We start from the raw sequence: 25,418 nt of genomic DNA on the forward strand, positions 1-25,418 counted from the left end.
CTGGGCTCAGCTATGGCCTTGAGCAGTGTGACTTTGGGCAAGTTGTCTTCTCAGCCTTGGTGGGCTGTTCTGCAAAATGGGTACAAGCATCCTCCCAAGACAATGGGACTGGGAGCCCAAGAGTGGGGCGTGAAGGCTCTTAGGGACCAAGGGAAGGGTCTAGAAGCGTCTGAGGGAGGAACTGCTGGGTTTCCGGGGCTCCCCAGGGTGCAAGGATGACCCACCCTCCTGCTAACAACTTTCCCGGCGGCCAGACGCACCAACTGGTCCTGTACCAGACAGGGGCTTGCCCAGCACTCAAGGACACTCTGAATCTCGCCTGGGCATTGGATGAGAAGACCTCTTACCAAAATGAAAAGGTAGAGACTGTTCAATGAACAGAACAGTACTTGCACGGAAATCTCTTTGGTTGAAAAAACTCATGTGAGAAAGACCTGGAAGGACAGGACCTGGGTATCGCTCAGAGAGTCAGGACTTTTAAGACTTTATTTTTGCAGTCTTTGCTTGACTGTGTGCTCTGGTTCTCCACACTGCACAGGGCCTGCTTTTGTGATTCAATGGTTATTAAAAACATAGCTTTAAAGGCCACCCCTGCCCTCCTAGTCAAGTCTGAGCTCCAGGCAGGTCCACTAGGCCTGGGTGCTCTGAACTCCTCCCTCGTCACACCTGCCGAGTGCTGCCTCCGGGACTTTGCACTTGCGGTTTCCTCTTCCTCTTCACCCTCCAGCCTCCAGGTGGTGGGGGAGGGAGCGTTCCTGACTGCCTTCTCTAGACAGGGTGCCGGCTGTTCGCTTTCTCAGTCACACATAGCACTTCATTTCCTTTGCGTGTCTTATCAAACTTTACCACGGGAGACGCCGCGTTCCGGGTCGCCTCCTGGGCTTCAAATTTGGTTTAACTCAAAAGAAAGTGCGGGGACTTCTACAGTCCGTTAAAGTGGCGCCCTCCTGTGGTCGCGGCCCAGACTCCGACCTCTGGCCACTCTGGCCACTCAACCCATTTAAAGCTGTGCGTTTGCATTCGATTCAGATATTACTCTTAACGTGAGACCACAACCAAATATTTTTAGCCCACGCTTTCAAAGCGCAGTCATTCCTGAGCTCACGCTGTCACCGGGCTCTGGCGAGGTGAATGACGGCGCCACACGGCCTGTCGCGTCCAACAAGCCCATTTATTTGGTTTACCGCGCGCTCAGGCCTGCATCACCGGCCGGGACTTCTCGGCCTGCAGCTTCACTCCGGAGCCCGCGAAGCCCGTGCCGCCCTAGAGGAGGAGGAGGAGAGGCGGCGGGGAGCTGGGGTGCCGTGGGGGTTCCCTGGCCCGCGAGGTTAGGTTGGGCCCCGCTCCCTTAGTGGGGCGGGGCCTCGGTAAGGGGGCGGGCCCTCTGGAAGCAGGTCGGGGTTACCGGAAGGCTAGGGGACAGGGAGGAGGGGTGCCACTCACCCGCTGCAGCACGATGATGTCGCGGTCCGTGAGCTTCTCTCCGGTCACGGGGTCCACCATGTCCTTGCGAATCAGCTTCTCCACGCACTCCACGGTGACCACGGCCCCACTGCAGTGAGGGTGAGTGTGGGGCACGACGATCAGAGGCTCCGCCCCAAAGAGAGAGCCGCACCCCAAGCCCGCCCCGTCCCACAGGTCCCCAGGCTGTCCCCCAGGTGACTCACGAGGGCCGCAGGACGGCGCACGGTGTGGCGTTGCTCAGGCTGTCGCGGGTCACGGCACACACGTAGCGCTCGCTGCGCGTGATGAGCCCCACGCGGTCCACGGAGCTGTCGAGCGGCGTGAAGCGCACGGGCGTCAGGTCGGACATGCGCAGCGGCTTCCCGGACATGGGGCAGGTCACAATGCGCGACTGGGGAGCAGGAGGGGGGCCGAGTCAACAGGCGGGGCTCGAGCCAGGCGGAGGGAGGATGGGGGTCCCTGTGAGGGAGGGGAGGGGCCCTCAGGACCCTGGCCCTCTCTGGCAAAGCGGGCACACACAGGCGCTTGCTGGAGTAGGGGGCTCACCGGCTTCTCCAGCTTGGTGGCCTTGGCCTCGGGGGTCAGCGATGGGATCCAGAAGCTGGGCAGCGCTTTGTCCTTGTCCTTGCCTGTGGGGCCCGCACTGGACCCGGGTCTGGCATCATCTGCAGGGGGGAGAGGGGTTCGGACGCAACCAGGGAGGCACCTGGCCCCGCGGGAGCCCCACCCACTTGCATGTCCACTTCTCTCTCACCTGGGCAGTCCCCGGAGGCGGCCTTGGGCGTGAAGGGGTTGAGGGGCCGGCTCACGATGGCCGCCTCCTTCTCCAGGAAGCCCCGCACCTGGTCCTGCGCGGCCGCCCGCCGCAGCCCCTTCTGCTCCTCACGCCGGGCGCCCCGCTGCTTCTCGTAGGCCTGCGGGCAGCCAGGCAGGAGCGAGCTAGGCATCCTCCTGTGGCTTGTGAGTTTGGGGCACCCTAGGTGGGGGCTGGGGTGCCTCCTTGAATTTAAAGGTGGGTGAACCGGAACCCATACAGGGGAGGTTCCTGGCAGAGGCTCTGTTTGGTGGAGGCTGGTGACTGCCTGGGTGTGAATGTTTAATCGGCTGCACAGTTATCCATGGTGTGCCTCTGCTGCCTTTCCCTGTCCCTTCACCAACTGTAGGACAGTTAAGCCATTTCCACTTTAGCTGGTTTGGGACTCGGTGGTCAACAGCTTGGCTGAAGCGGGACTGCCAGAGCTCAAACCCTGCCTTTGTCACTGATTAGCTCTGTGGCCTCCAGTAAGCACGGTGACCTATCCTGGCCTCAGTTTCTTCATCCGTAAAACGGGCTGACAATGGTGACCTACCTCGGAGGCTCACTGGGAGGGTTACACAGGAGGATTTTTTAAAACACTTAGCACCTGGCCTGGCACATAGTAAGTGCTCAATAAATGTAATTTGGGGCCATATGTTATTAATTATACAGTATATCTTATCACTTATCTATTATACAGTCCATACAGTGTAGACTCTGTCCCTGCCCTCAACGGCCCGAGTTCCAGGATAGCAGGGAGCAGAGAAGGTTTATGGAGCCATGAAGGCTCAGGCAGTGTGAGGGCAAGAGGAGACACTGCTCCAGCCACCGAGTGAGCAGGGAGGGAACGCTGACGCTGACTGATGCTCGGGAGGGCTTCCGATGTGGGCTGCATGATGAGGCGGCCACCAGGCTGGGTGGAGGACCTGGGCAGAGGGGAAGCCACGCACTCCAGACCAAAAGCTCAACAAGAATCTGGCCCCCAGTGCTTCCTGAGCTCTGGAAAAGCCGGCAGGACAAGGAGGGAGACAGGGTCCCTCCTAGCCACAAAATGAGCTCAGCAATGGAAGGTGGGCCTGGCTCCAAGAAAATGCCTAAGAAGTTCTTATCTGTGAGCATTTCCCGCATGCCCTGCAGTGCCCTCTAGTTTGGCCCTGTCAGCCCATTTTAGAGACAATAAAACTGAGGCCCAAGGAGATGAGCTGGCATCCACTCATTTACCAAGTATGTCCCGAGAACCTAGGGCCTTGGGGTGGGTGAGAGCCCCGCTCCCTGCCCCTGGGGCCTGTATCAGACAGCCACAGGTAGAGTCACAACTGTGACAAGTGCCAAAGAAGAGGCGACAGGGGCAGGCCCTCAGGGCCCTGGACTAGCAAGAGGCCAGAGGAGGCAACACCTGGGCTGAAATCTGGAGAACGAGAAGAATTTAACCAGAAGTGGGAGGGGATGGTGTGCCCGGCAGAGGGAACAGCACAGGAGAGGCCTGGGCGGGGAGGAATTTAGATGGGAGGCCCAGCATCAAAACCACCTACCCACGCCTGCACCCCCTTCTCCCAGCCCAACCACCTTCATCTGCCGGGCGATCTCCTTCTTCTGGTGCAAAATGTACTCTAGGATTGCCTCCCGCTCATACAGGTAGCCATCGGGGCTGCAAAGAGAGGAGGGGATGAGAAAACATGGGCCTGGCCCAGGCCACATGGCCAGAGATTGACAGTCACCTGCTGAACATCAGCTCCCTGCCCAGGGCAACCACTGAGCGTCTTCTAGGCAGCTGCTCACTCAGGGCTCGGCTCAGCTCTCTGAGGTGACCGCACTGTTTTAACTCTCCCGGCTTTATAATGTCCTCTGATGCGCAGGCAAAATCTCGCACTGTAAGCGGTCAGCTCAGCAGGCCTGGGCTGTCCAAACCCTGCACATTCCAACCAAAGGACTGGCTCCTGGGAGGGCACCTCTAGGCCTTGGAATGTCCTGCCTGTTAAGAGTGTCTCTTTTTGCCTGGGAGGTTGGGACCATGTGGTGTGAGCTGGACCTCTGGAGGGGCTGAAGACCAAGGTCAGCCAGGCCTAGGTGACTAACCTCCAATAAAAACTCTGGACGCCAAGGCTGGAGCGAGCTTCCTGGTGGGTAGTAACTGCTGCTGCGAAAATTAAGCGCTTTCCTGCGACTCCACTGAGAGAGGCAAAGGAAGCTTGTGCCTGGTCTCTCTGGGACTCTGCCCCATGTGTCTTTTCCCACTGCTGCTTTTATTTATTTAAAAAATTTTGGGGGGGCTTCCCTGGTGGCGCAGTTGTTAAGCATCTGCCTGCCAATGCAGGGGACACGGGTTCGAGCCCTGGTCCGGGAAGATCCCACAGGCCGTGGAGCAACTAAGCCCGTGCGCTACAACTACTGAGCCTGCGCTCTAGAGCCCACGAGCTACAACTACTGAGCCCGTGTGCCACTACTGAAACCCGTGCACCTAGAGCCCATGATCCACAATAAGAGAAGCCACCGCAATGAGAAGCCTGCATACCACAATGAAGAGTAGCCCCCACTCGCCGCAACTAGAGAAAGCCCGCGCGCAGCAACAAAGACCCAATGCAGCCATAAATAAATAAATAAATCTATTTATTTAAAAAAAAATTTTTTGGGCCATGCCACGCGGCACGTGGGATCTTTTATTTTATTTATTTTTGGCTGCGTTGGGTCTTTGTTGTTGCGTACGGGCTTTCTCTAGTTGCGGCGAGCGGCGGCTACTCTTCGTTGCAGTGGGCGGGCTTCTCATTGCAGTGGCTTCTCTTGTTGCGGAGCATGGGCTCTAGGTGCGTGGGCTTCAGTAGTTGTGGCTCATGGGCTCTAGAGCACAGGCTCAGTAGTTGTGGTGCATGGGTTTAGTTGCTCTGTGCTATGTGGGATCTTCCCGGACTGGGGATCAAGCCCGTGTCCCCTGTATTGGCAGGCGGATTCTTAACCACTGCGCCACCAGGGAAGCCCGGCATGTGGGATCTTAGTTCCCCGACCAGGGATCAAACCCACGCCCCCTGCACTGGAAGCTCGGAGTCTTAACCACTGGACTGCCTGGGAAACCACCCCCATTGCTGGTTTTAATCTGTAACCTTTTGCTGTCATAAGCTGTCATTTGAGGATAACTGCTTTGCTGAGTTCTGTGTGTTCTTCTAGTGAACCACTGAACCTCCCGGTGGCCTCGGGGACCCTGAACCACGATCTACTTTCATCGCGATGTCTACAAAATGGACCAGTAATTGAGCACATATTTAGTCAGTGGACTAAGTACCTTCTACCCATTATCTCGCTGAAGCCTTTGCCAGACGCTAAGAGGTAGGTAACAGTAAGCACTCCACACGTGAGCTGTTATTATGGGCTAGCAACTTTCCAGGAGCCCTACCCTCTATTGTGAATGTATTCTTTTCCACACCCCGTGAAGCGTACTAGGATCATGCCCATGTCTCAGAGGAGAACACTGAGGCTGCGGGAGGGTAGGTGGCTTGCCAGGGCGCCCTGGCTGTGCAGTCCCCTCCTGGCGATTCCCTTGCCCTCGTCACCCTGACCCGCCCACCCGCGTTCCCAGCTTACGTAACAACAGGGTCGTGGCACGGCTGCAGAGAGAGGCAGCAGCAATCGAAGTCCTTGACGGCATCCCGGCTCAGTCGAATGTTCTGGGTGCCGTAGCCTGAGGCCGCTGGGGACAGAGAGAGGCAGAGGGATGGAGAGGCAGGAGATGTGCCCTTCTCCAAACCCGGAGAGAAAGGCACAGAGAGGACCCCGAGGTAGGGGGACTCAGAGAACAGGCAGTCAAGAGCTTGGGCTGTGTGTCTGCGTTGGGGACAGGGCTGCACAACCCACAGGAAGGCGTTCATCCCCAGAGGGTAAGTGACAGACAGGCCCTGTCCCTGAGGCAGCTCGGGGAAGAGGCTCGTAACTGACTCCCCTCGGGCCTTCTGGCTCTGTGACCAAGCTCACGCGTCTGTACCTCTCTGGGCCTCCGTTTCCGCCTCTGGAATATGGCCTGACAACAGTGATTCCTTCCTCAGCGGGTGTCTGGGAGGCTTAGCATGGAAGGCACTTAACGCAGTGCCCACGACAAGGCAGGGAGAAGGTTGCTGGCTCACGTGGGCTGTTACGTTTCCGGTCATGACCATCAGTCACGTGGCTGTTACTTACACGGTCGGGGGAAAGACACATGCCCAGAGAGCACAACCAGAGGAGCAAAGTAACATGGGGACTTCAGGGTCCATTTGCCCCCTCCCCCAAACCCAGTACCTGTGTCCTTCTTCTTCTCATGGTAGGTGTAGACGGCCCCCGCCGTGCAGTTCTTGCCGTGGCGCGTCATCCTGGGGGGTAAGGAAGGGGCAGCTGCAGGGCTGTGTGACCAGAGGGGGCCCACGCAGAGAGGACTGGACCTTTCTGGCCCCCGATCTGATCTGACGGGAAAGCTGGGAGTGGGGCAGGGGAAGAGAGTTTTGCACACGTTAAATGGTTAAGAAATGCCTATACCTCCCAAAAACAAATATGGCAGTCAACCCTGAAAAAGACCTGAAGTTTGCTTGTGGAAGTGGTGTCGGAAGGGGTACACGTTGTGAGTTACGGTGAGGTGGTGGAAGGAGGGTTATCTGATGGAAAGTTCTAGCACCAGATGTGGTCGGTGGGGCTCGTAACACGAATGGGGAACTGAAGCGCCCAGTAGATGTTCTGGATGTGTTGAGCGTGTCCTCTGTGTATGCCTACACGCTCATTTCAACCAAGCGCACCTGGCTTCATTTAGGTGCAACATGCCTTATGTTCAAATTGTTCCCTAATGTATCCATTGCATTGGAATAAATCTCGAGTTTTCAAAACAAGTGTTAGAGCAGAACTGACTGTACACGGAATGCTGGCAAGTCAACAAGAAAAACCCAGCTACCCCAAGAGGAAAATGAGCCGAGGATATGAAGAGGCGATTTACAGAAGCAGCTCAAAGACTAACAGGTAGATGGAGAGATGCCTCCAATTCTCCTCACAGGAAAACCACAGTGAGACACCACTTTAAATCTATCACTAGGCTGGCGGGCGAAACTTTGAGAGCTGGATAAGATAGCTGGATAGGGTGAGGGTGGGTGATAGGAATCCCCTCAGGTGATGCTGGGGGAACACAGGCTGGTGGTACTTCAGCAAAGTGAGTGCAGGCGATTCTGCACTTGGGCGTATGTGCCCCAAAGGCGACAGCACTAGGAAGCATGTGTGAAGATGTTCACAGTGGTGTTATTTATACTGGAGGGGAGTCAAAGGCAACTGAATATCCCGCCCTCGTGGAATGGATAGTGACTGCCCGTCATGGAGACCACCCAGCAGTGAGATGCAACTGAGCAGGCGTGTACAGAGCATCGTGGGTGACGTTTTTTCTTTTGGCAGTGCCATGCAGCTTGTGGAATCTTAGTTTCCCGACCAGGGATTGAACGCTCACCCTCGGCAGTGAAAGCGCAGAGTCCTAACCACCAGACCAACAGGGAATTCCTGTGGGTGGATCTTAAAAACACAATGCTGGGTGAAAAAAGTAAAAAATAAAACAATCTGCACATGAACAAAATGATGCATTTTAAACACCTGCAAACAAAAGATGATGCCTATAAGAATGATTGCCCATGCAGGGGAGGGGACTGACTGGGGGATAAATAAGAATAAATGGAACGAGAAGGAGGGGTTAGGTGGATCAAAGGAATAAGACCGGCCTGGGCCTGAGTCCAGGTTGGCCCCCTGCTGGCTGTGACTCTGGACTTGTGATCTCCTCTCTGAGTCCTTTGGTAAGAAGTGGGGAGAACCATAGGATCTAGTTGACACGACTGGATTGCTGTGTGGACCAAATGAGGTCATACTCAGAGCATGGCATATGGAGTGTTCAGGAAATACTCTCTCTGGCTCTGTGGCTGAAAGGAGGATCCAGAAGGTGGGGGAGGGAGGCACAACCAGGAGCACCCACAATGTGAAAGGCAACTTCATCTTATTTCCCGGTTCCGGATGCTCTCAGAAACTTGCCTTTCACTTTCAAAACTCAAACACCTCTCCTTGAGCTACAGATCTCGCACTCCCCCTACTGGCATCTTCCTCCCAGAAACCCATTTTTTGTTTTGTAGGTATATTTACGTAGAATAGATGCACAGACCTTAAGGATGCAGCTTGATACGTTCTGACAATTGCATACACCCTCGTAACTACCCGCCCCAATCGAGATGCGGAACATTTCTGTCACCCCAGCCGCGGCCACTGTGCTGATTGCAGAAGGTAACCTTGGTGAAACACCCCAACTCCACCCACCGCCCCTCCTCCAGCTTCCCCTCACCCCCAGCTTTGGAGCAAGCCCAGCACCTGCTGCCACCCAGCTCACCTGCCATCCCCCTCCTCCGCCCTGGCCCCATGGCTTCCGCCCCAGCTCCCCCCTCCCCACTGGCACTCATGAAGGTCGAGTTCACCTCCTCAGGGACAAATTCCCCACTCTATTCTTAGTTGTCAACTGCTTTGACCCTCTGCGGTATTTGGCACTGGGCTGCTTGTCTTGTAGCCAAGTTCTTTGGCTTTGTGGACCGGGACATTTTCCCTCTGAGAGAGAGAGAGGAACCGCTATAGATGGAGCATTTCATTATTTTGCCAGGCGGTCATGGGAATAATCCCAAGGGACACTGCTTGACCCCTGACCCCCAGGCCAACTCTCAATCATCCAACCTCGGCCACCCTCTGAGGTCCGTCCCACCCCCATCTCCACTTTGGAGAGGGGCAAACTGAGGCACAGAAGTGAAGCCATTTGCCTAGGGCAGTGGTTCTCAAAGGAAGGTCCAGGGACCCCAGGGGTCCCTAAGATAGTTTCAGGGAGTCCACAAAACTATTTTTGTAATACTAAATCATGTTTGGGACTTCCCTGGTGGTCCAGTGGCTAAGACTCTGTGCTCTTGATGAAGGGGGCATGAGTTCGATCCCCGGTCAGGGAACTAGATCCCACACGCATGCCGCAACTAAGAGTTTGCATGCTCCAACCAAAGATCCTGCGTGCCGCAACGAAGATCCCACGTGCTCCAACTAAGACCCAGCGCAGCCAAATAAATAAATAAATAGAAAGAGAGCGCTCTAAAAATAAATAAATAAAACAAATGCGTTTGCCTTTGTTCCTCTCCTTCTCTCAAGTGTCTAGTGGGGTTTTCCAGAGGCTGTGTGACTTGTGCTTGTGCACCCTTGGGTTTTAAAAATGTCTGTTATATTATGCGGGGTGAACAGAGCCAGGTAGAAAAGGCCACGTGTTGTTGATTCCATTTATATGAAAGGTCCAGAATGGGCAGATCCATAGAGACAGAAAGCAGATTGGTGGTTGCCACAGGCTGGGAGAAGGGGGGACCGGGGGCGGGGGCGTGCAGTGGCTGCTAAGGGGTATGGGGTTTCTTTCTGCAGTGATGAAAATGTCCTGAAATCAGAAAATGGTGATGGTTGCAAAAACAGTGATTGTACGGAAAACCACGAATTGTATACTTTAAATGGGTGAGTTTTGTGTCACGTGAATTATATCTCAATCAAGACAGTTTCATGCCTGTTTTCCTTTCTCATATGGCAAATCGCTTTTTCTTTCGGCCATGCAGCGAGGCTTGCAGGATCTTACTTCCCTGACCAGGGATCGAACCCAGGCCCTCAGCAGTGAAAGTGCCGAGTCCTAACCACTGGACTGCCGGGGGAATTCCCCTGATATGGCAAATCCTGATAGACAGAACTCCCACAGACAAAAGGTTTTTGGAGTCCTTGATGACTTTTAAGGTGCTGAGACCAAAAAGCTTGAGAACTGCTGACTAGGGTTGACCAGGGGTCAGCAGGTTTACTGTCTCCTCAGTGAGGAAAACCTCAAAAGAGAAAACAGAACTACTACCATCTCACGTCACTAGCTTTTCAGAGAGGCCACGTCCAAAGTAACATCAGCTGTTATATATCCTCCTTCCCATTTTACAGAGGAGAAAACAGGCTCATGAAGTCCCCCAGCTGGGAAGCGGCAACAGAGCCAGACTCGAACCCAGGCAGCCGGGCTCTGGAGCCTCACCCTTAACCATGTGACAGCTGCAGTCCTCCTGGGGAGGTTACAATCCAAGAATAAAGGCCAGCTCATTCCCGTTCTCCTACAAAGTCTTCAAAATCCAGAGTCTAGTCCACTCTCTCAACACATCTCAATTCAGACACGAAAGTTCCATTGCAGAAACTTGTCCTGTATTTCGGGTTCATAAAATTTACAGGAGCAAATGTACATTCACACGCCCTGCTTGTGCCAAACGTACTTAAAAGTTTTCCAGGAATTGAATCCAGTATCGGTGCTTGAATTTAAATTAATTTAAATGAAATGATTAAAAAACACAGTCCCTCGGGGGCACTAGCCACATATCAAAGTGCCCCACAGCTTCTGGGGACTCGTGGCTACTGTGTTTAAAAAACATGACCACAATACCATTAATGCATTAATAATCCCTTCACATCCTTTACTATCCAGCTGGTATCCAAGTCTCCCTTATTCTCTCCCGACTGTCTTTTTCTGCAGTTGATTCTTCTGAATCCCGAATCTCTTGGGATCAGAGAACCCTCTGAGAACTAAAGGATGCTACGAGCCCCCTCCCTTTAATAGCGAGGGTCACGCGGATGCTGCAGGCCGTCCCAGGCGGGCGGAGACCTGTGTTAAAGGAACCCAAAGGGTCGATTACACTCGAAATCACAGACACAAACAGGATGTGTTGGAAGCAGGAAAGAGGGAGCTCCCTAAGAGCAAAAGCGAGGGTCTGAGATGTTCTATGAATAATGACTGGTATTTATTTAAGAGGTTTGGTGAACCTGGCCCTGTTCTAAGTATTTTATACATATTAACTCCACCAGACGCCACAACCCAAGCAGTTGCTACAAACAAGGAAACAGAGGCAGGGAGAAGGTGCCCAAGGTCATGCAGCCGGGGTCTGACCCAGGCATGAGTCTGTGGCCTTCACCACCCCTGATGCTGTAGCCTCAGGCACTGTGCTGACTCTCACGGTGGAGTGGGGCAGCTCCTGTAACCCTGGACCTTCCCCCTGGAAATCCCGTCCCCTTCCTCCTCCCAGGCTCCATCAGGAGTCGCCTCTTCTGGGAAGCCTGAGTTAGGCATTCCTGGTGCTCTGACAATGCCCTGATTTCCATCCATTATAGCTGCCACCCCTCAGAATTTCTCCCCCCAGACTAGAAGCCCCTAGAGGCGGGGGCTGGGTTGGACTCCAGGATGGGTCCTGGCACTGCATGGCACCTGGGGGGCACAGAGATGTCAGATAGGATGTTAACCACTTCCAACCCTACGGCCGGGAGAGGTGTGTAATCAATGAATGAATCATCCATCCAATCAATATAAAAGCACTACAGGAATAGAAATGACCATCACATCCTTCCAACATTTATGCACCAGGCCCTGGGCGAAGCGCTTCACAGTTCTGAACGCATTCGGTCCTCGGGATAACCTGCGAGGTAGGTTCTCCCCATTTTAGAGGTGAGAAAACAGAGGCCCAGAGGGATTAACTGATCTCTTCCTCAGTCTGTTCCTTGACAGAGGAGCCCTGGTGAGCTTTTCAAAAGGGAGCTTAGATCACGTCACTCTCTTCTACTGCTCCTTGGATGTGGCTCAAGGTGAAAAACAGCTTGGATAAAGAAATGTGGGAGGAATGAAAGAATTGGAAAGCCACCATTTTGCAACCCCTGATGACATAACTGATTCACTAAGGCACCTGATGGCAACTGGACATCCGCAGGGTGCTGATACTTGCTAGCAGAAAGGAGAAAAACATAGCTTTACAACGGCGTGTCTGTGCTGTTCCTACCTGTATCAGTCAGCTAGGACTGCCAAAACAAAATGCCATAGGCTGGGTGGCTTACACAACAGACGATGATTTTCTCACAGTTCTGGAGGCCAGGAGTCTGAGATCAGGGCGCCACCATGGCTGGGTTTTGGTGAGGCCTCTCCTCCTGGCTTGCAGATGGCTGGCCACCTTCTGGCTGTGTCCTCACAGGGCGGAGAGAGTGCTTGCTCTCTGGTATCTCCTGCTCTTCTAAGGACACCAACCCCATGGATTAGGACCCCACTCTTATGACCTCATTTAACACTAATTACTTCGGGAAAGGTCCTATCTCCAAATAGTCATATTGGAGATGTAAGGTTTCGGGTGGGGCTGGGGACAAACGTTAAGTCTGTAAACACTACCTGAAGCCCCCGATCAATCTCACCGTCCCTAAAAGTGGGACAGCCAGGTGTGAAGCTAGCAGCGCTGAAGCCGCCATGCCAAGATGCCTGAAGCTAAATGAATCAAGCCTTTCCATTTAATTTCCTGATTCCAGGAAGCCAGAGGCTAGAGCAGGGATCTGCCAGAAAAGGCTAGAGAGTAAAGATTTTCACCTCTGTGGGCCACCTGCCCCTGTCACAACTACTCAACTCTGCCCTTGTATGGCAAAGCATCCGTGGACACTACGTAACTGAGTGGCCATGGCCGTGTTCCAATAAAACTTCTTTTATGGACACTGGTATCTGAATCACATACCACAAAATATTCTTCTTCTTCTGATTTTTTCCAATTTGTAAAATATTGAAGTATAGTTGATTTACAGGATTGTGTTAGTTTCAGGTGTACAGCAAAGTGATTCATATATATATTCTTTTTCAGATTCTTTTCCCTTATAGGGTATTACAAAATATTGAGTATAGTTCTCTGTGAGATACAGTGGATCCTTGTTGGTTACGGTCTTTTCCAATTATTGAAAAATGTTAAAAACCATTCTTGGTTTGCAAGCTGTACCAAAACAGGTGGTGGTAGCCAATCATCTGTCTGACAAAGGAATTGTATCTAGAATATATAAGAAATTTACAACCCAATAATAAAAAGACAAATAACCCAATTTAAAAATGGGCAAAGGATCAAAACAGACATTTCTCCAAAGAGGATATATAAATGGCCAATAAGCACATGAAAAAAATGTTCCACATCATTAATCATGAAGGAAATGCGGTCAAAACAGCAGTGAGGGACTTCCCCGGTGGTCCAGCGATTAAGACTTCGCCTTCCAATGCAAGGGGTGCGGGTTTGTTCCCTGGTCCAGGAGCGAACATCCCACATGCCTCATGACTCGTGGCCAAAAGAACAAAACATAAAACAGAAGCGGGGCTTCCCTGGTGGCGCAGTGGTTAAGAATCCGCCTGCCAATGCAGTGGACATGGGTTCAAGCCCTGGTCCGGGAAGATCCCACATGCCACGGAGCAACTAAGCCCATGCGCCACTACTACTGAGTGTACGCTCTAGAGCCGGCGAGCCACAACTACTGAGCCCGCGTGCCACAACTAATGAAGCCCACATGCCTAGAGCCCGTGCTGCACAACAAGAGAAGCCACCACAATGAGAAGCCCGTACGCCGCAATGAAGAGTAGCCCCTGCTCCCAGCAACCAGAGAAAGCCCGCGCACAGCAATGAAGACCCAACACAGCCAAAAATAAATAAATAAATTTAAAAGAAAAAGAAAAAAAGCAGAAGCAATACTGTAACAAATTAAATAAAGACTTTAAAAAGGGTCCCCATTGAAAAAATCTTAAAAAAAACAAAAACAAGAAACAGCAGTGAGATACTACTTCACACCCACAGGATAACTACAGTCAAAAAGTCAGACGATGGACTTCCCTGGCAGTCCGGTGGTTAAGACTCTGCTCATCCACTGCAGGGGACACAGGTTCGATCCCCGGTCGGGGAAGATCCCGCATACCACTCGGCATGGCCAAAAAAAAAAAAAAGTTGGATCATAACAAGTGTGGAGAAATTGAAACACTCAGACACTGAGGGTGGGAATGCAAAATGAAGCAGCCACTTTGGAAAAGTCTGGCAGTTCCTCAGAAGGCTAAACACAGAGTTACCATTTGATTCAGCAATTCCACCGCCAAAAGAAATGAAAACTTATGTCCACACTAAATCTTGTACACAAGTGCAAGCAGCATATTCACAATAGCCAAAAAGTGGCAACAACACAAATGTCCATTGACTGACGCGTGGATAAACAAAATATGGTATATCTCATACAAAGGGATATTATTTAGCTTTAAAAAGAAGTACTGATACATGCTACAAAATGGATGAACCTTGACAACATTATGCTAAGTGAAAGAAACCAGACAGGAAAAAGATTCCATTGATGTGAAAAGTCCACATTAGGTTAATCCATAGAGAGAGGGTGTGGCAATTGGGGAGGGGGGTGCAGCGGGAATAATGGAGGAATAAGTGAAAGGCCATCACCACTTCAAAGAAGCAAAAAGACAAGTTCAGATGGTGGGATGATAACGGAATAACTGATCCAGTTTCTTCAATGAATCAATTGCCAAGGAAAAAAACAGGGTGGGGTGGAGGTGAGACTGTTTGAGATTAAGAGCAATTTAAGAGACATAACAATGACTTGAATGGATTCTGATTCAAAAAAGTGAAACTTCTTTTTTTTAAAGGCATTTTTTCAGAAGGAGAATTTGATTATGGACAAAGTAACAGGTAATATTAGGGTTGCTTTTGTAAGTGTAATAGTATTGTGGTCATGGAGGAAAATGTCCCTGCTTTTTTGTGTGCGTGTGTGCTTTTTAAAAATTAAAATTTTTTTTTAAAGTTTAAGTATAGTTAATTTACAATGTTGTAAAAATGTCTCTGTTTTTTACACATGTATCCTGAGGTATTTACGGGTGAAATGTCACGATGGATAGGATTTGCCTTATATATTTAATCTTAAAAAATACCCAGCCAATATGTCAAAAAATATTAATAATTGGTAACTCTGGGCGATAGAGATTCTTCTATTATTCTCTCACTTTTATATAAGTTGGAACATTTTCATAATAAAATATTAGAGTGAAATTGCTTTAAGGACCCATCAAGACCCGAGTTCACACCGAATCAGCAACACCATCAGGAGGTGAACCCAGGACTGCCTGACCCCAAAGCTCCACAGAGGAAAACGTTAACCCAACAGCTACTCCGAGAGGGAAGCGGCTGTCAAAAGGGTGCAGGGAGGCCGCGGCAGGCGACTGCACAATCCTTCTCCGCCCTCCCCATCACAGTCTGGGAAACGGAGGCCTGGAAAGGGGTGCTTCTTCCTCAACTCTCACTCATTAGACCCCTAGGAGTCCCAGTCTCCTCTTTCCCCTGGGATTCCCGGCCCATCCGTCTGCAGTGGAACTAAAACTCTACTGAGAACTGCCGGCTGAAGGTTTGGCTACCTCCAGGGAGGTAGTCCGGCTTCAAACTTGGGGCGCCTAGAGTGCTCTATTAAGGATTGCCAGGAAGTCAGGAATTCAAAATCCTGTCCTAGCTCCCTCAGGAGCCCAAGACTCTTGCCCACCGGAAGGCGATCTCACTAACACTAGCCTTCCACCGCCTGGAACTCACCTCACGAACGACTCCTCCCTCGTCAGTAGCTACTTCAACTGTACCCCTACACCGGAAAGGAGCGCTGTTTTCCCTCTCCGCTCCGCTCACTTCCGCCCGGCAGAAGAGACCGGAAGTAGATCTGCCCCTATTTGCGGAGGTATCTCTTCTGGCTTGGTAAGTGCTCCCTTCTTCTCTTCCTTCCTCCGGAAACGTGAGTGGCAAGTCGAAGGTTCCGGTCAGTGAAACTGGCGTGAATAGAGGGCGTGCTTAGTATATACTAGGCGTTTCCCTGGGCGGGCGCTTTGCGTCTCCCTAAGCCTGTGTTTAAGGGCTAATCACTTCGCCCAGAGATTGTAAAGTCCGCTTACCAAAGCATATCATCCACTTTTCTGCTGCAAAATAAGAGACAATAGAGAAGGGACAACTCCTCTGTCCCCACTTTATAAATGGAGCAGTTGAGAAATCGGAAGTCAGAGCCGTTCTCAGGAAGCAGGAATTTACTACGGCATACCCACCTACCCCCAGGGACCAACGCACAAGTTTCCCGCCAGTTTCTAGATACCTAGATATCTGGAGACCTAGCTGTTTATTTCCCTAGCTCTGTCTGGCGAGCTCTCTGGGGGGAAATTGGATAGGAGGGAAGGGGGCGCCTAACCAACTCCCTAAGTGCCCCACGGTGTCGGAGACCCTGGCCTCCCTGTGGGGCTCTGGACCTTAGACCCTTAATCATAAGGTCCCTTTAAATACTTTGTCCCTTACCTGAGTCCCGCCCAGGGCAGGTAATCGCAAACCCCGCCCCTCTGGCCAGAAACCGGGATTTTGCCGACTATAGTTAACAAGGTAACCCCTCCTTCCTCTCCCCTCCCTTCTCCCCTGTCCCCCTTCACAGCTGGCTGCAGCTGGCCGAGGAGGCCCTGATTAAGGAGGAGGGGACAGTGCTCACAAGTCTAGGCAGGTAAGTGAATGTCCCTGGAGGCAGAGCTTGGCTTGGGGACCCTGGCTACCTGGCTCCCTGCTCTTCTGGGACCCAGAGGTTGGGGCCCCCAAACCCAGGAGTCCAGGACCGCTGCCCCCTCCCCCAGCTCCTGGACCCCAGGATACAGGCCTCTGGTTTTACCTCTTTGATTCTGTGGCTGAATGTGGCAATGGGCATAGAGAGGTGGATATACATGGAAATTACCAGGAAGAAGGAATCCCTATCAATGGACATGTTTATGAGCTCCTACTTTGTGCCAAAAGCCATGCTGGGGGCTGCAGACACAGCAGAAAAAAAGATAAAACTCCTGGCTCTGGATTCTGGAGGGACACTGCCTTTGCTGAAATCCAGCCTCTGAATCTTGCAAACTTTATGAACTTGGGCAAGTTCTTTTACTTCTCTGTGTCTCAGTTTCCTCCTGTATCAAACGGAGATAATAATAGCACCGTGGTGAAAATGAAACTGAGTTGATAGAGGTAAATGACCTTGAATAGTGCCTGGTCCAGGATACAGGCCACGTAAGTGTCTGCTATTATTATAATTCCTGGACCACAGGGTCTGGGCAGGGAGACCTGGCCTCATTCTCCAGGAGCTGAGGCACTTCTCACCTAACCACATTAGTGTCCACAAAATATGAGGAGCCACCGCTCTGTGCTGCTGCTGTACCTGGGACTGACCACCTGCCTGGACACCTCACCCAGTGGGGAGCAAGACCAAGGTGAGCGTTTGCAGGAAGAGCTGGAGTCCAGGCACAAACATCCACCTTCCTCTGGCCCAGGAAAAACCCTGCCTGCAGTTGCCTCCTCCCCCAGGACCCCATAGCTCTTCATCCCCTTAAGTTCTGGCTCCTTCATGTCCCCAGTCCTAGGAACCCTCCATTTTTCTGTCTCTTATGTCTTTTGGGTCCAGAAGTCTTCCTGGACTCCCCAGAGGCCCAGAGCTTCCTGGGCAGCCGTAGGCGGATTCCACGAGCCAATCACTGGGACCTGGAGCTGTTCACGCCAGGGAACCTGGAACGGGAGTGTCAAGAGGAGAGGTGTTCCTGGGAAGAGGCGCGGGAGTACTTTGAGGACAATACTCTGACGGTGAGGCCCTGGGGTCCCCGGAGTCCCTCTGTCTTCTCCAGGACCTGGGCTGGGGGGGAGGGTCCTGCCCCTCAGCTCCCTCTCCCCTCGTGCCTCAGAGATCATCAGGGCGGGCTGGTTTGGGGGTGTAGAATCTCCCAGTTGATGCCTCCTTTCTGCCTTCTCTCCTCCTGCCCATTCAAGGAGCGCTTTTGGGAGAACTACGTCTACAATGGCAGAGGAGGTGAGTCGGGGGAGCCCTCATTCTGTGCAACTAAGGCAGCTCCTTTCTGTGGAGGCTGAACGAACATCCCCCAGCCCAATCTCACCCCCTCCATGTTCCATGCTCCTGAGTTCCTGGATGGGGTTGGTAAAGAAATCCCCTCCTCTGAGACTAGAGCCCTTGCCCGAGGAACCCACCACACCTTATTCGGAATAGGTCCCATGTCCCCAGGAAGGAGGACAGTTGGAAGGAGAAGCTACAGCCTCAGGCTCAGAGGCCCTGGCCCACCTGAGCCCCTCTTTGGAGTCCAGAGCCCTAGCCCCTTCTGCAGCTTGGTTGCTAGCGGGGTTGCTCCCTAGCAACGGGTCTGGGCTAGGCCAATTGGTGGAAGCCTGTCTGTCCTCACCTGCCCGATCAGCCCAGCCGCAACCCCTCCTCTGAGTTCTGAGGCCCCATCGTGGCTGCAGCCTTGTTGCTAAGAGGGGGCTGCTCCTTAGCAACAAAGCCTGGCCAGGCTGGACCAAGGAAGACAGCAGCACTCACTACCTGGTTGGCTTCCCCTCCCCCACAACCCCATCCTGGCTTCAGCCTGGTTGCTAAGGAGGCCTTCCTCCTAGCAACCACACCTAGCCAAGCTCAGGACCCAAGGCCTCCTGCCCACAGGAGGACCCCCCTCCAGGCACAGGGCATCTCACCCCTGAGTGGCCTGGTTGCTAGGGGTGTTTCCACCTTAGCAACAGGCCCTAAGTCTGGGCTGAAGTCCTCACATTGGTTGCTAGGGGAGGTAACTGCTTTGCTACAGGCCTATGAAGGCCTGTTGGCTTCTCGAGTCCACCTGAAACATGTCGGAATCAGGAAGGCCGTCCCCCACCCCCGGCTTCCTAGTGCAGCTTTTTGCTAAGAGGGCTAAAAGCCTGAGGTTTACTGTTTGAGGAAAGTCCCCCCTGCCCAGTGCTAAAGGGAGTTTCCCCAGCAGCAAGACCTAGCAAGGCCTCACAAAGCCAGGGTCCTCCCTGTGCCCCACCCCCCTTTTCCTCAGACATGAAGCTTTGATTGCTAAAGGCGCTTCACCTTAGCCAAGGGTCCACATGAGTTCTAAACACCAGCAGTCTGTTTTTGAGGGGATGTCCCTACATTCCTCCTTGATAGATATATTGTTCCTAGCCTTCTGGTAAGGCCTTGCCCCTCCTTAGCCTGGTTGGTAAAAGGTATTGCATTCCAGAGGGGACGGGGTTGCCAGATAAAATACAAGACAGCTCCCCCCACAGCCCAGTTAAATGTGAATTTCAAATACACAGGAATAATTTTTTAGTATATCTCATATATTCCATGGGACATACTTATACTAAACAATTAGAATTCCCTGGCAGTCCAGTGGTTAGGACTCCATGCTTCCACTGCAGGGGGCATGGACGGGTTCGATCCCTGGTCGGGTAACTAAGATCCTGCATGACGTCTGCGGTGGCCAAAAAACAAGAAATTCACTGTTTATGTCAAATTCACATTTAACTGGGTATCCTCATTATTATTTGCTAACTCTGGCAATGCTCAGTATGGGGGTTCAGAGAGTTGGCTGTCTGAACTCCCTACCCTAAGTAAGCATGTCACCTGCAATCTTAGGAGGGTTCTCTCTCCTCTTAGAGAGACAATTGTCCTATTTTCTAGTCTCAGATGAGGTTATCCCAGGCCCTTTCTGCATTTAATTCATTGCATTTTTTGCAACCTATTAGGGGTTATTATTCCCATTTTACAGAGCAGGAAATGGAGGCTCACAGAAATGAGTGAGGTGAGTTGCCTGAGTTCACACAGCTAGGAAGTGGCCCCAGCTCTGCCTTCTTGGCCAGTCGTCTTCCCTCAGGGGAAATCTGGAAAGGTTTCCCCTACCTCAGGGGAAGGTATCTGGATGTTGGAGAGGGTGACAGCCCCTGACGCTGTGCCCTCCTCCCCCCCACAGGACGTGGACGAGGGGACGTAGCAAGCATGGCTGTGGGGCTGACAGTGGGCATCCTGCTCATGGTCCTGGCCAGCCTGGGAGCCTTTTGGTATCTGCATTGCCGTCAGAAACGAGGCCAGCAGCCCAGTCCTCAAGAGTAAGGGGGCTTTGGGGAGGAGGGGCTGGGGAGCAGGGAAGGGAGGAAGGGTCAACCTAAGGAGATGGGCCAGATTGGGGGCGGTTGGGCGCTGCTGAAAGATCTGAGGAGACCGTCATGTGGAGAGTGAGTCTGCGAGATTCTGTGTCCAGTTGTGGCATCTCTCTGACTATATCCACAGCACCTGGCACAAAGTAGGAACTCATTCAATATTTGCTGCCTGGCTGTCTTTGCAGTACCAGTTTTATGTGTGATTATCATTCTGTGGGTATTATATCTGGTTAGGCTGCAGCCTGTGGTCTGTGGGTGTCTGTGGGATGTCAGTTTCCGTGGTGACAAGGTGTAGCTGTGTTTGTGTGTGCCTGTGTCAGTTGTCTAGGTGTGTCTCTCTCAGTGGCAGGGTCGAAGAGAGGGCTTGAGCATTAGTCTTGAAGTATAGTGGGTCTAAAGGTTTCTAGGAAGAGTTTATTGTTAAGAGTGGATCTGGGAAATTTGTGGCTGAGTGTAGCTCTGTTGTGTCTGTCTGTTTCTTGTGTGTGTCTGCCTGCCTCTCTGCAGGGCTGCCTCTTTCTCCACGACTCTCTGCTTGTATCTGGAGCACATGTGTCTGTGAATGAGTCTGTCTCAGCAGTTGTTGATTTCTGTGGCTGCCTGTCCCTGTGCATCTATCTGCCTGTCACTTCGAGGTGCTTTTCTGTGTGTAGAGTCAGGTTGAAGGTGACTCTTTTTCCTTGGTCCATCTCCCTTCCACCTCTGTCTCCCCACCACCCTCAGTGTCTCTGTCTCCCTACCTCTTTCCTCCTTCTCCCAAGGCTCTCTATCCTGCTAACAGTGCCTTCTTGTCCCCAGGGCCGAGCTCATCAGTCCCCTGAGCTCTCTGAGTCCGCCGACGCCCCTGCCTCCACCCCCACCCCCAGGCCTCCCCACCTACGAGCAGGCGCTGGCGGCCTCTGGGGTGCACGACGCACCACCGCCCCCCTACGCCAGGTATGGGGCTGGGCTTCTGCCTGGGGGCGGGGCGCAGAGGGGAGGGCACTGCCGGAGGAGGGGCGCGGGCTTAGGGGCGGGATTTGGAATTTTGAGCTTATTATCCGGGGCGAGGCTTGGAGGGCGGGGGCGTGGCCTGAAGTGTGTGTGTGTGTGTGTGTGTGTGTGTGTGTGTGTGTGTGTGTGTGTGTGTAGTATTATAGGTGTGTTTGTGTGTGTGTAGTATTATAGGGGTGTGTGTGTGTGTGTGTGTAGTATAGGGGTAGGGGTGTGTGGGTGTGTGTAGTATTATAGGGGGGTGGGTCTTGTACCCAGAGGATAGGCTGAGACACCCAGGGTGGGTCGGAGTGTTCTTGGTTGAGGGGGCAAAAACAGCCGGGCTGTTTGACTCCCCACTGTGCCCCTCTCCTTGCAGCCTCTGGAGGCCGCGCTGAAGAGCTGTTTCGAGCTGTTTCGGAGTCGGGGTTCTCCGAACCGTGCCCCAGATTCACACCGGATTCCGGAAACCCCCAGGCCTCTTAAACTCCGGAGCTGAGCTTGGAGGGGTGATGGCAGTAGGGATCGTCCGGCCCGAGGCCTACCCTAACACATGTGTTTCCGCCGCCTACGGATACACGCAAGTTCCCGGGCAACGTGTTCCCGCGTCCCGGCGCCTCGCAGGCCCCCACGCTCTCCTAATGGTGGGGGTACCCACCAGCCCCGCCCCCGGGATAGGCGTGCGTGGAAACTCCGACTCAGGCGCGCAGTGCCTCGCAGACTCGCGTGTGAGTAGGTGTGACACGGCCATCTCCCTCAGTGTCACGGGCCACGGACAGGCAGAGCCCCGCCTGTGTACACGCGTGTTTTCGTGTGCTCCCCGTGCGCGCACGGGGGCACTCTGCAATCCAGGGAAAGGGTGGGGGGCATATTTGCAAGCGTGCTTGGTTGGGGGCAGGCGCACACTGCACCTGGGGAACTGGAGTTGAGCTCTTTCCCTAAATAAAAACCCTTTGGAAAAGAGACCCAAAAGAGTGAAATAATGCAAAAAAAAAAAAAAAAAAAACTGAACCGCGTTCCCGGGCGCGTCTGCGCACGGCAGAGCTGGCTTTCTGTACAAACGCTGCGCCCTACACCCTCAGGCCCTGCTAAAGCTCTGTGTCTGCCTCTCTCTCTCTCTCTTTTTTTTTTTTTCATTTGCACGGGATTGTGGGAGGAAGCGGAGCGCAGCCAGACACCCCGCCGCCCGCCCCCCCTTCCCCTCCCCCCTCCCCCAGCCGCCTTGTGCAAAGATGGCTGCACCGTGAGCGCAGAGGAGGAGGAGGCGGCGGCGGCGGCGGCGATAGAGCGAGCACCCAGCGCCCGCACCCACCCCGGGGCCGCCCGGGACGCCCCCTCCGGAGCGCGCGCCCCCCCTTCTCTCCTGCAAGCGCCGGGGCAAAGGCGGAGACAGCGGGGTCCCTCCTCCCCCCCTTTCCCTCCAGGGGGAACCCCCCTTCCCCCTTCGTTGGCTCGTCGGCTGCACCCCCTCCCTTGCCCGCCCCTCCGCCCCTCCGCCCTCCGCCCCTCCGCCCCTCCGCCCCTCCGCCCCTGTCCCCTCCCTCCCCCGCCCGGGGCCTTCCCGGGCCTTCGGCGGCTGCAAAGAGAAAGAGAGAGAGAGAGAGAGGGAGAGAGGGAGAGAGGGAAGGGAAAAAAAAGCAACAGCGGAGGGAGCGGCGGCGGAGGAGAGCGCGCGCGCGCCCCCCTCCCTCCCTCCCTCCCTCCCCCTCCCCCCAATTTCCACCGCGGCCAATTCATGGACAGGAACTACCCCAGCGCCGGCTTCGGGGACCCGCTCGGCGCCGGGGCGGGATGGAGTTACGAGAGGTCAGCGAAAGCTAGGTAAGGAGCCGGGGGTGGCCTGGAGGAAGGGGCCAAGAGGTGGGGGCCCAGCCCGGCCGGGCCCGCCCGGCTACGCGTGCATCGCAAACTCCCCTCCGGCTTGCAAGGGAGCGGCCTTCCTCGGTTTGCAACAACGCCGCCGCCCCAGTTTGCAAATTGCAAACTCCGCCAAAGCCAGCTCCGGCATGCAAAGGGAGAGATGCCGCGGAAAAATGAGGGTGCAAAACAATTTCAGACGGAAAGGCCTTGGGAAGGTGGGAGGGACTGGCGAAGCAAGGCCTGGATTTCCCCCCATCCTTGGATTCCCGGGTTGCTGACCCCTCCCCCTCGCGCCCTAGGTTCTGCTCTTGCAAAGGTGGGAAGGAAAAGAGAATTAGAACGCAGACCTGGGGGGCGCGGCCCCCCCTCAGGTCCTATTGTTCCGGGACTGCGCGAGGCCGCGCTACTCGGGGGGCCCCCCCAGAAATTCCGCGCGCTGAGTGGGCACGGGGCCCCGCCCCCTTCCTAAGCTGGGGTTTTGTGTAAGGTGGGGGTCCTGGCATCTGAGACACGCCCCCTTGAGCTCCCCCACCCTCAAAGACAGAATCCTAGTTGATGGCGAGGAGTGGAGTGTTTGACCTCTTGAGTCTGGGCCATGGATTGGGGCCGTTGCATAGGAAGATTAGGCTGTTTCCCGGGTGTGTGGTTGTGTGTGTGAGCGTGGGCCCAGTGCGTTATGTAGCTGGCAGCCTTTTCACCTGCGAACCTGCCCCTTTCCTGCTGTTTGTGTCACACCCTCACTCTTCACCTGCCCCCGAATCCTCCTCCCCCTATACACCTGGGTCTCCCAGCTTGGCTGGGCATGACCCCACGTGTGTTAGTATTCTCCATGTGGGACTCCTCGCTCTGTATCTTTCCACACAGTGAGTTGGATACTGGTTTGCACACAGACCTGGCTTTGCATGCCCCCATGCATTTGAACCTCAGCCCCGGGGGGATGGACGGTGTTCATGTGCACACTTGTGCCTCGTACTTTGCAGGAGTCCTATCCTCTGCCCACCTCCCATCCCTGCCCTGGGGAACAGTCTGTCTCCTGCTCCTGATTCGGTTTGCACCACCCCTGAGGTTCAGGGCCTCTGTGTTCCCATGTGTCTGAAGAAGAGGGGGCATCCCTTGGCCCCAGGGCCTTGTGTCACCTGCGGGGTGGGGGCTGTGGAAGCAGGTCCACATTTTCAACTTAAGGCACTTTCTCTGGCTCTTCATCCTCTCTGTGTCCTCCCTGTGCATGTCTGTGTTTGTAAATGTGAGGCTATCTGGGCTCTATTTACTGGGGCTCGAGTGGGGACCATTTCTGTGGCTCTTTAGTTGGGCACTCCGATTCCCTTGTCTTCTTTCCTTTAGGGCCCAAGGTTCCTTAGGATAGCCCCCAGTCAGCTGGAAGATTCTCCCCAACTCCCCAGGGGATTTGCTGAGTTCCCTTCTCCGAGGGTAGCTTCGGAGGATACCCTAACATCTCCTTCTTCCTCCCAGCTTGGTCTATGGCAGCTCCAGGACCTCGCACCCCGAGACGGACATCTTACACCGCCAGGCCTACGCGGCCCCCCACCCACTGCAAAGCTATGCCACCAACCACCACCCGGCAGGTACGGCCCCTGTCCCGCCCCGCCTGGCCCTCCCTCCGAAGCAAATGATTGGCTGCTGAAAGTTACAACCTTCCTAATTGGCTGTGCTCTCCGCTCTGGCCCGCCTCTTGCTACTTCTCCTCTGATTGGTTGTTCTGAGGCTGCTTAATTTCACGCCGGATTCGTCTGCCCCTGTTTCTGGCCCCGCCTCTTTTGTTCCAATTGGTCCCGTCGTCTCAGCCCCCAAATCCCACCTTCTCTTCCAGGCTTTTCCGCCTCTCCAGCCCACCCCAATCCCTTCCCTCTGGGTCTGCTCATCCTCTTGGTTCTCGGAACTCTTTCTTCCTGATTCCCTTTCTTCCTGATTGGCTCCGATTCTTTGGACCTCCCCTTTCTTCCTTAGATTTGCCCACTGCCTTATTCTTTTCTGTGGCCCTGCCTCTAGTGCCTCGGATTGGTTCCCTTCCTTTGATCCTGCCGCTCTCCTTCCTAGATGGATCAGCAACGGGGCTGTTGTCCAATTTGACCCTTGACCCTCTTGGTTGGCTCCTTCCCTTTATTCCTCTCTCTCTCTCTCTCTTTTTTTTTTTTTAAAATCTGGATTCTCTCACTTTGACTCAACCCCTTTTGACTTGTTCTCTGGTTCTTCTCAGTGGCTCCAGTCGTCCCATCCCTTCCCCTTCTTTGCTAGAATTGCCTAATCCTTTGGCCTCCCTTGGACCATAAGGACCCTCTGTGTTTTGCTCCCATTTTCTTCATGTATGGATTTTTCTACTCCTTTGTCTACTTTTCCCCTCCTGGGCTCCCTGCCCTTATGATTGCATCGTACCCCATCCTGCTTATTGTTTCCTTAACTTGTCTCTGCCTCCTTTCTCCTCTTTGAATCTGCCCCTTCTCTCCAACCCCTTTTCCTGACCCAACTTGCCTTTGGCCTGCTCCTTTTCCTTTTCAACCTTGCCCTATCCCCCACCT

The 25,418-nt window shown here is 53.7% G+C and overlaps 3 protein-coding genes across 7 annotated transcripts in view; 2 read left to right on the forward strand and 1 right to left on the reverse strand.

Moving 5' to 3' along the window:
* Positions 1-468: 468 nt before the first annotated feature.
* On the reverse strand, positions 469-15,819 carry NOSIP (nitric oxide synthase interacting protein). The gene is made up of 9 exons (XM_004286182.4): positions 15,667-15,819; positions 6,521-6,693; positions 5,834-5,939; positions 3,827-3,908; positions 2,219-2,378; positions 2,011-2,129; positions 1,668-1,855; positions 1,444-1,552; positions 469-1,263 (listed from the first exon to the last, which is right to left on the reverse strand). Exons 2-9 carry the CDS (start codon positions 6,588-6,590, stop codon positions 1,192-1,194), a joined length of 906 nt encoding a protein of 301 aa, XP_004286230.1. The 5' UTR covers positions 6,591-6,693; positions 15,667-15,819; the 3' UTR covers positions 469-1,191.
* Positions 15,804-21,987, forward strand: PRRG2 (proline rich and Gla domain 2). Of its 2 annotated transcripts, XM_004286181.3 has the most exons (8): positions 15,804-15,822; positions 16,538-16,603; positions 17,246-17,342; positions 17,534-17,709; positions 17,893-17,932; positions 19,866-20,001; positions 20,851-20,988; positions 21,404-21,987. In XM_004286181.3, the coding sequence occupies exons 3-8, from the start codon at positions 17,258-17,260 to the stop codon at positions 21,420-21,422; spliced, it is 594 nt and encodes a 197-aa protein (XP_004286229.1). In that variant the 5' UTR covers positions 15,804-15,822; positions 16,538-16,603; positions 17,246-17,257; the 3' UTR covers positions 21,423-21,987. The 2 variants fall into 2 exon arrangements, with proteins under 2 accessions (XP_004286229.1, XP_049559738.1); XM_049703781.1 differs by lacking the exons at positions 15,804-15,822; positions 16,538-16,603 and adding an exon at positions 16,040-16,488.
* The window catches only part of PRR12 (proline rich 12), a 28,396-nt gene continuing 24,110 nt past the window's right edge, over positions 21,133-25,418 (forward strand). For 3 of the 4 annotated variants that reach the window (XM_012539245.3, XM_049703777.1, XM_049703776.1), the window contains exons 1-2: positions 22,007-22,845; positions 24,355-24,467. In XM_012539245.3, coding sequence (XP_012394699.2) covers positions 22,007-22,845; positions 24,355-24,467 — 952 coding nt within the window. Of the gene's footprint in view, positions 22,846-24,354; positions 24,468-25,418 lie in introns of all 4 variants that reach the window. The other variant, XM_049703775.1, reaches the window with a different exon arrangement.

This window comes from Orcinus orca, chromosome 20, assembly GCF_937001465.1.
Source record: "Orcinus orca chromosome 20, mOrcOrc1.1, whole genome shotgun sequence".
Taxonomy (NCBI): Eukaryota; Metazoa; Chordata; class Mammalia; order Artiodactyla; family Delphinidae; genus Orcinus; species Orcinus orca.

Bases quoted from the DNA above. Each gene is read 5' to 3' on its own strand.
- PRRG2 (XM_004286181.3), top strand. From the start codon at position 17,258: ATGAGGAGCCACCGCTCTGTGCTGCTGCTGTACCTGGGACTGACCACC. The intron at 17,933-19,865 runs GTGAGTCGGGGG...TCCCCCCCACAG, and splicing joins CGTCTACAATGGCAGAGGAG to GACGTGGACGAGGGGACGTA. The intron at 20,002-20,850 runs GTAAGGGGGCTT...TCTTGTCCCCAG, and splicing joins CAGCAGCCCAGTCCTCAAGA to GGCCGAGCTCATCAGTCCCC.
- NOSIP (XM_004286182.4), bottom strand. From the start codon at position 6,590: ATGACGCGCCACGGCAAGAACTGCACGGCGGGGGCCGTCTACACCTAC. The intron at 1,553-1,667 runs GTGAGTCACCTG...CCCTCACTGCAG, and splicing joins TGCGCCGTCCTGCGGCCCTC to TGGGGCCGTGGTCACCGTGG. The intron at 1,264-1,443 runs GTGAGTGGCACC...CTCCTCCTCTAG, and splicing joins ACATCATCGTGCTGCAGCGG to GGCGGCACGGGCTTCGCGGG.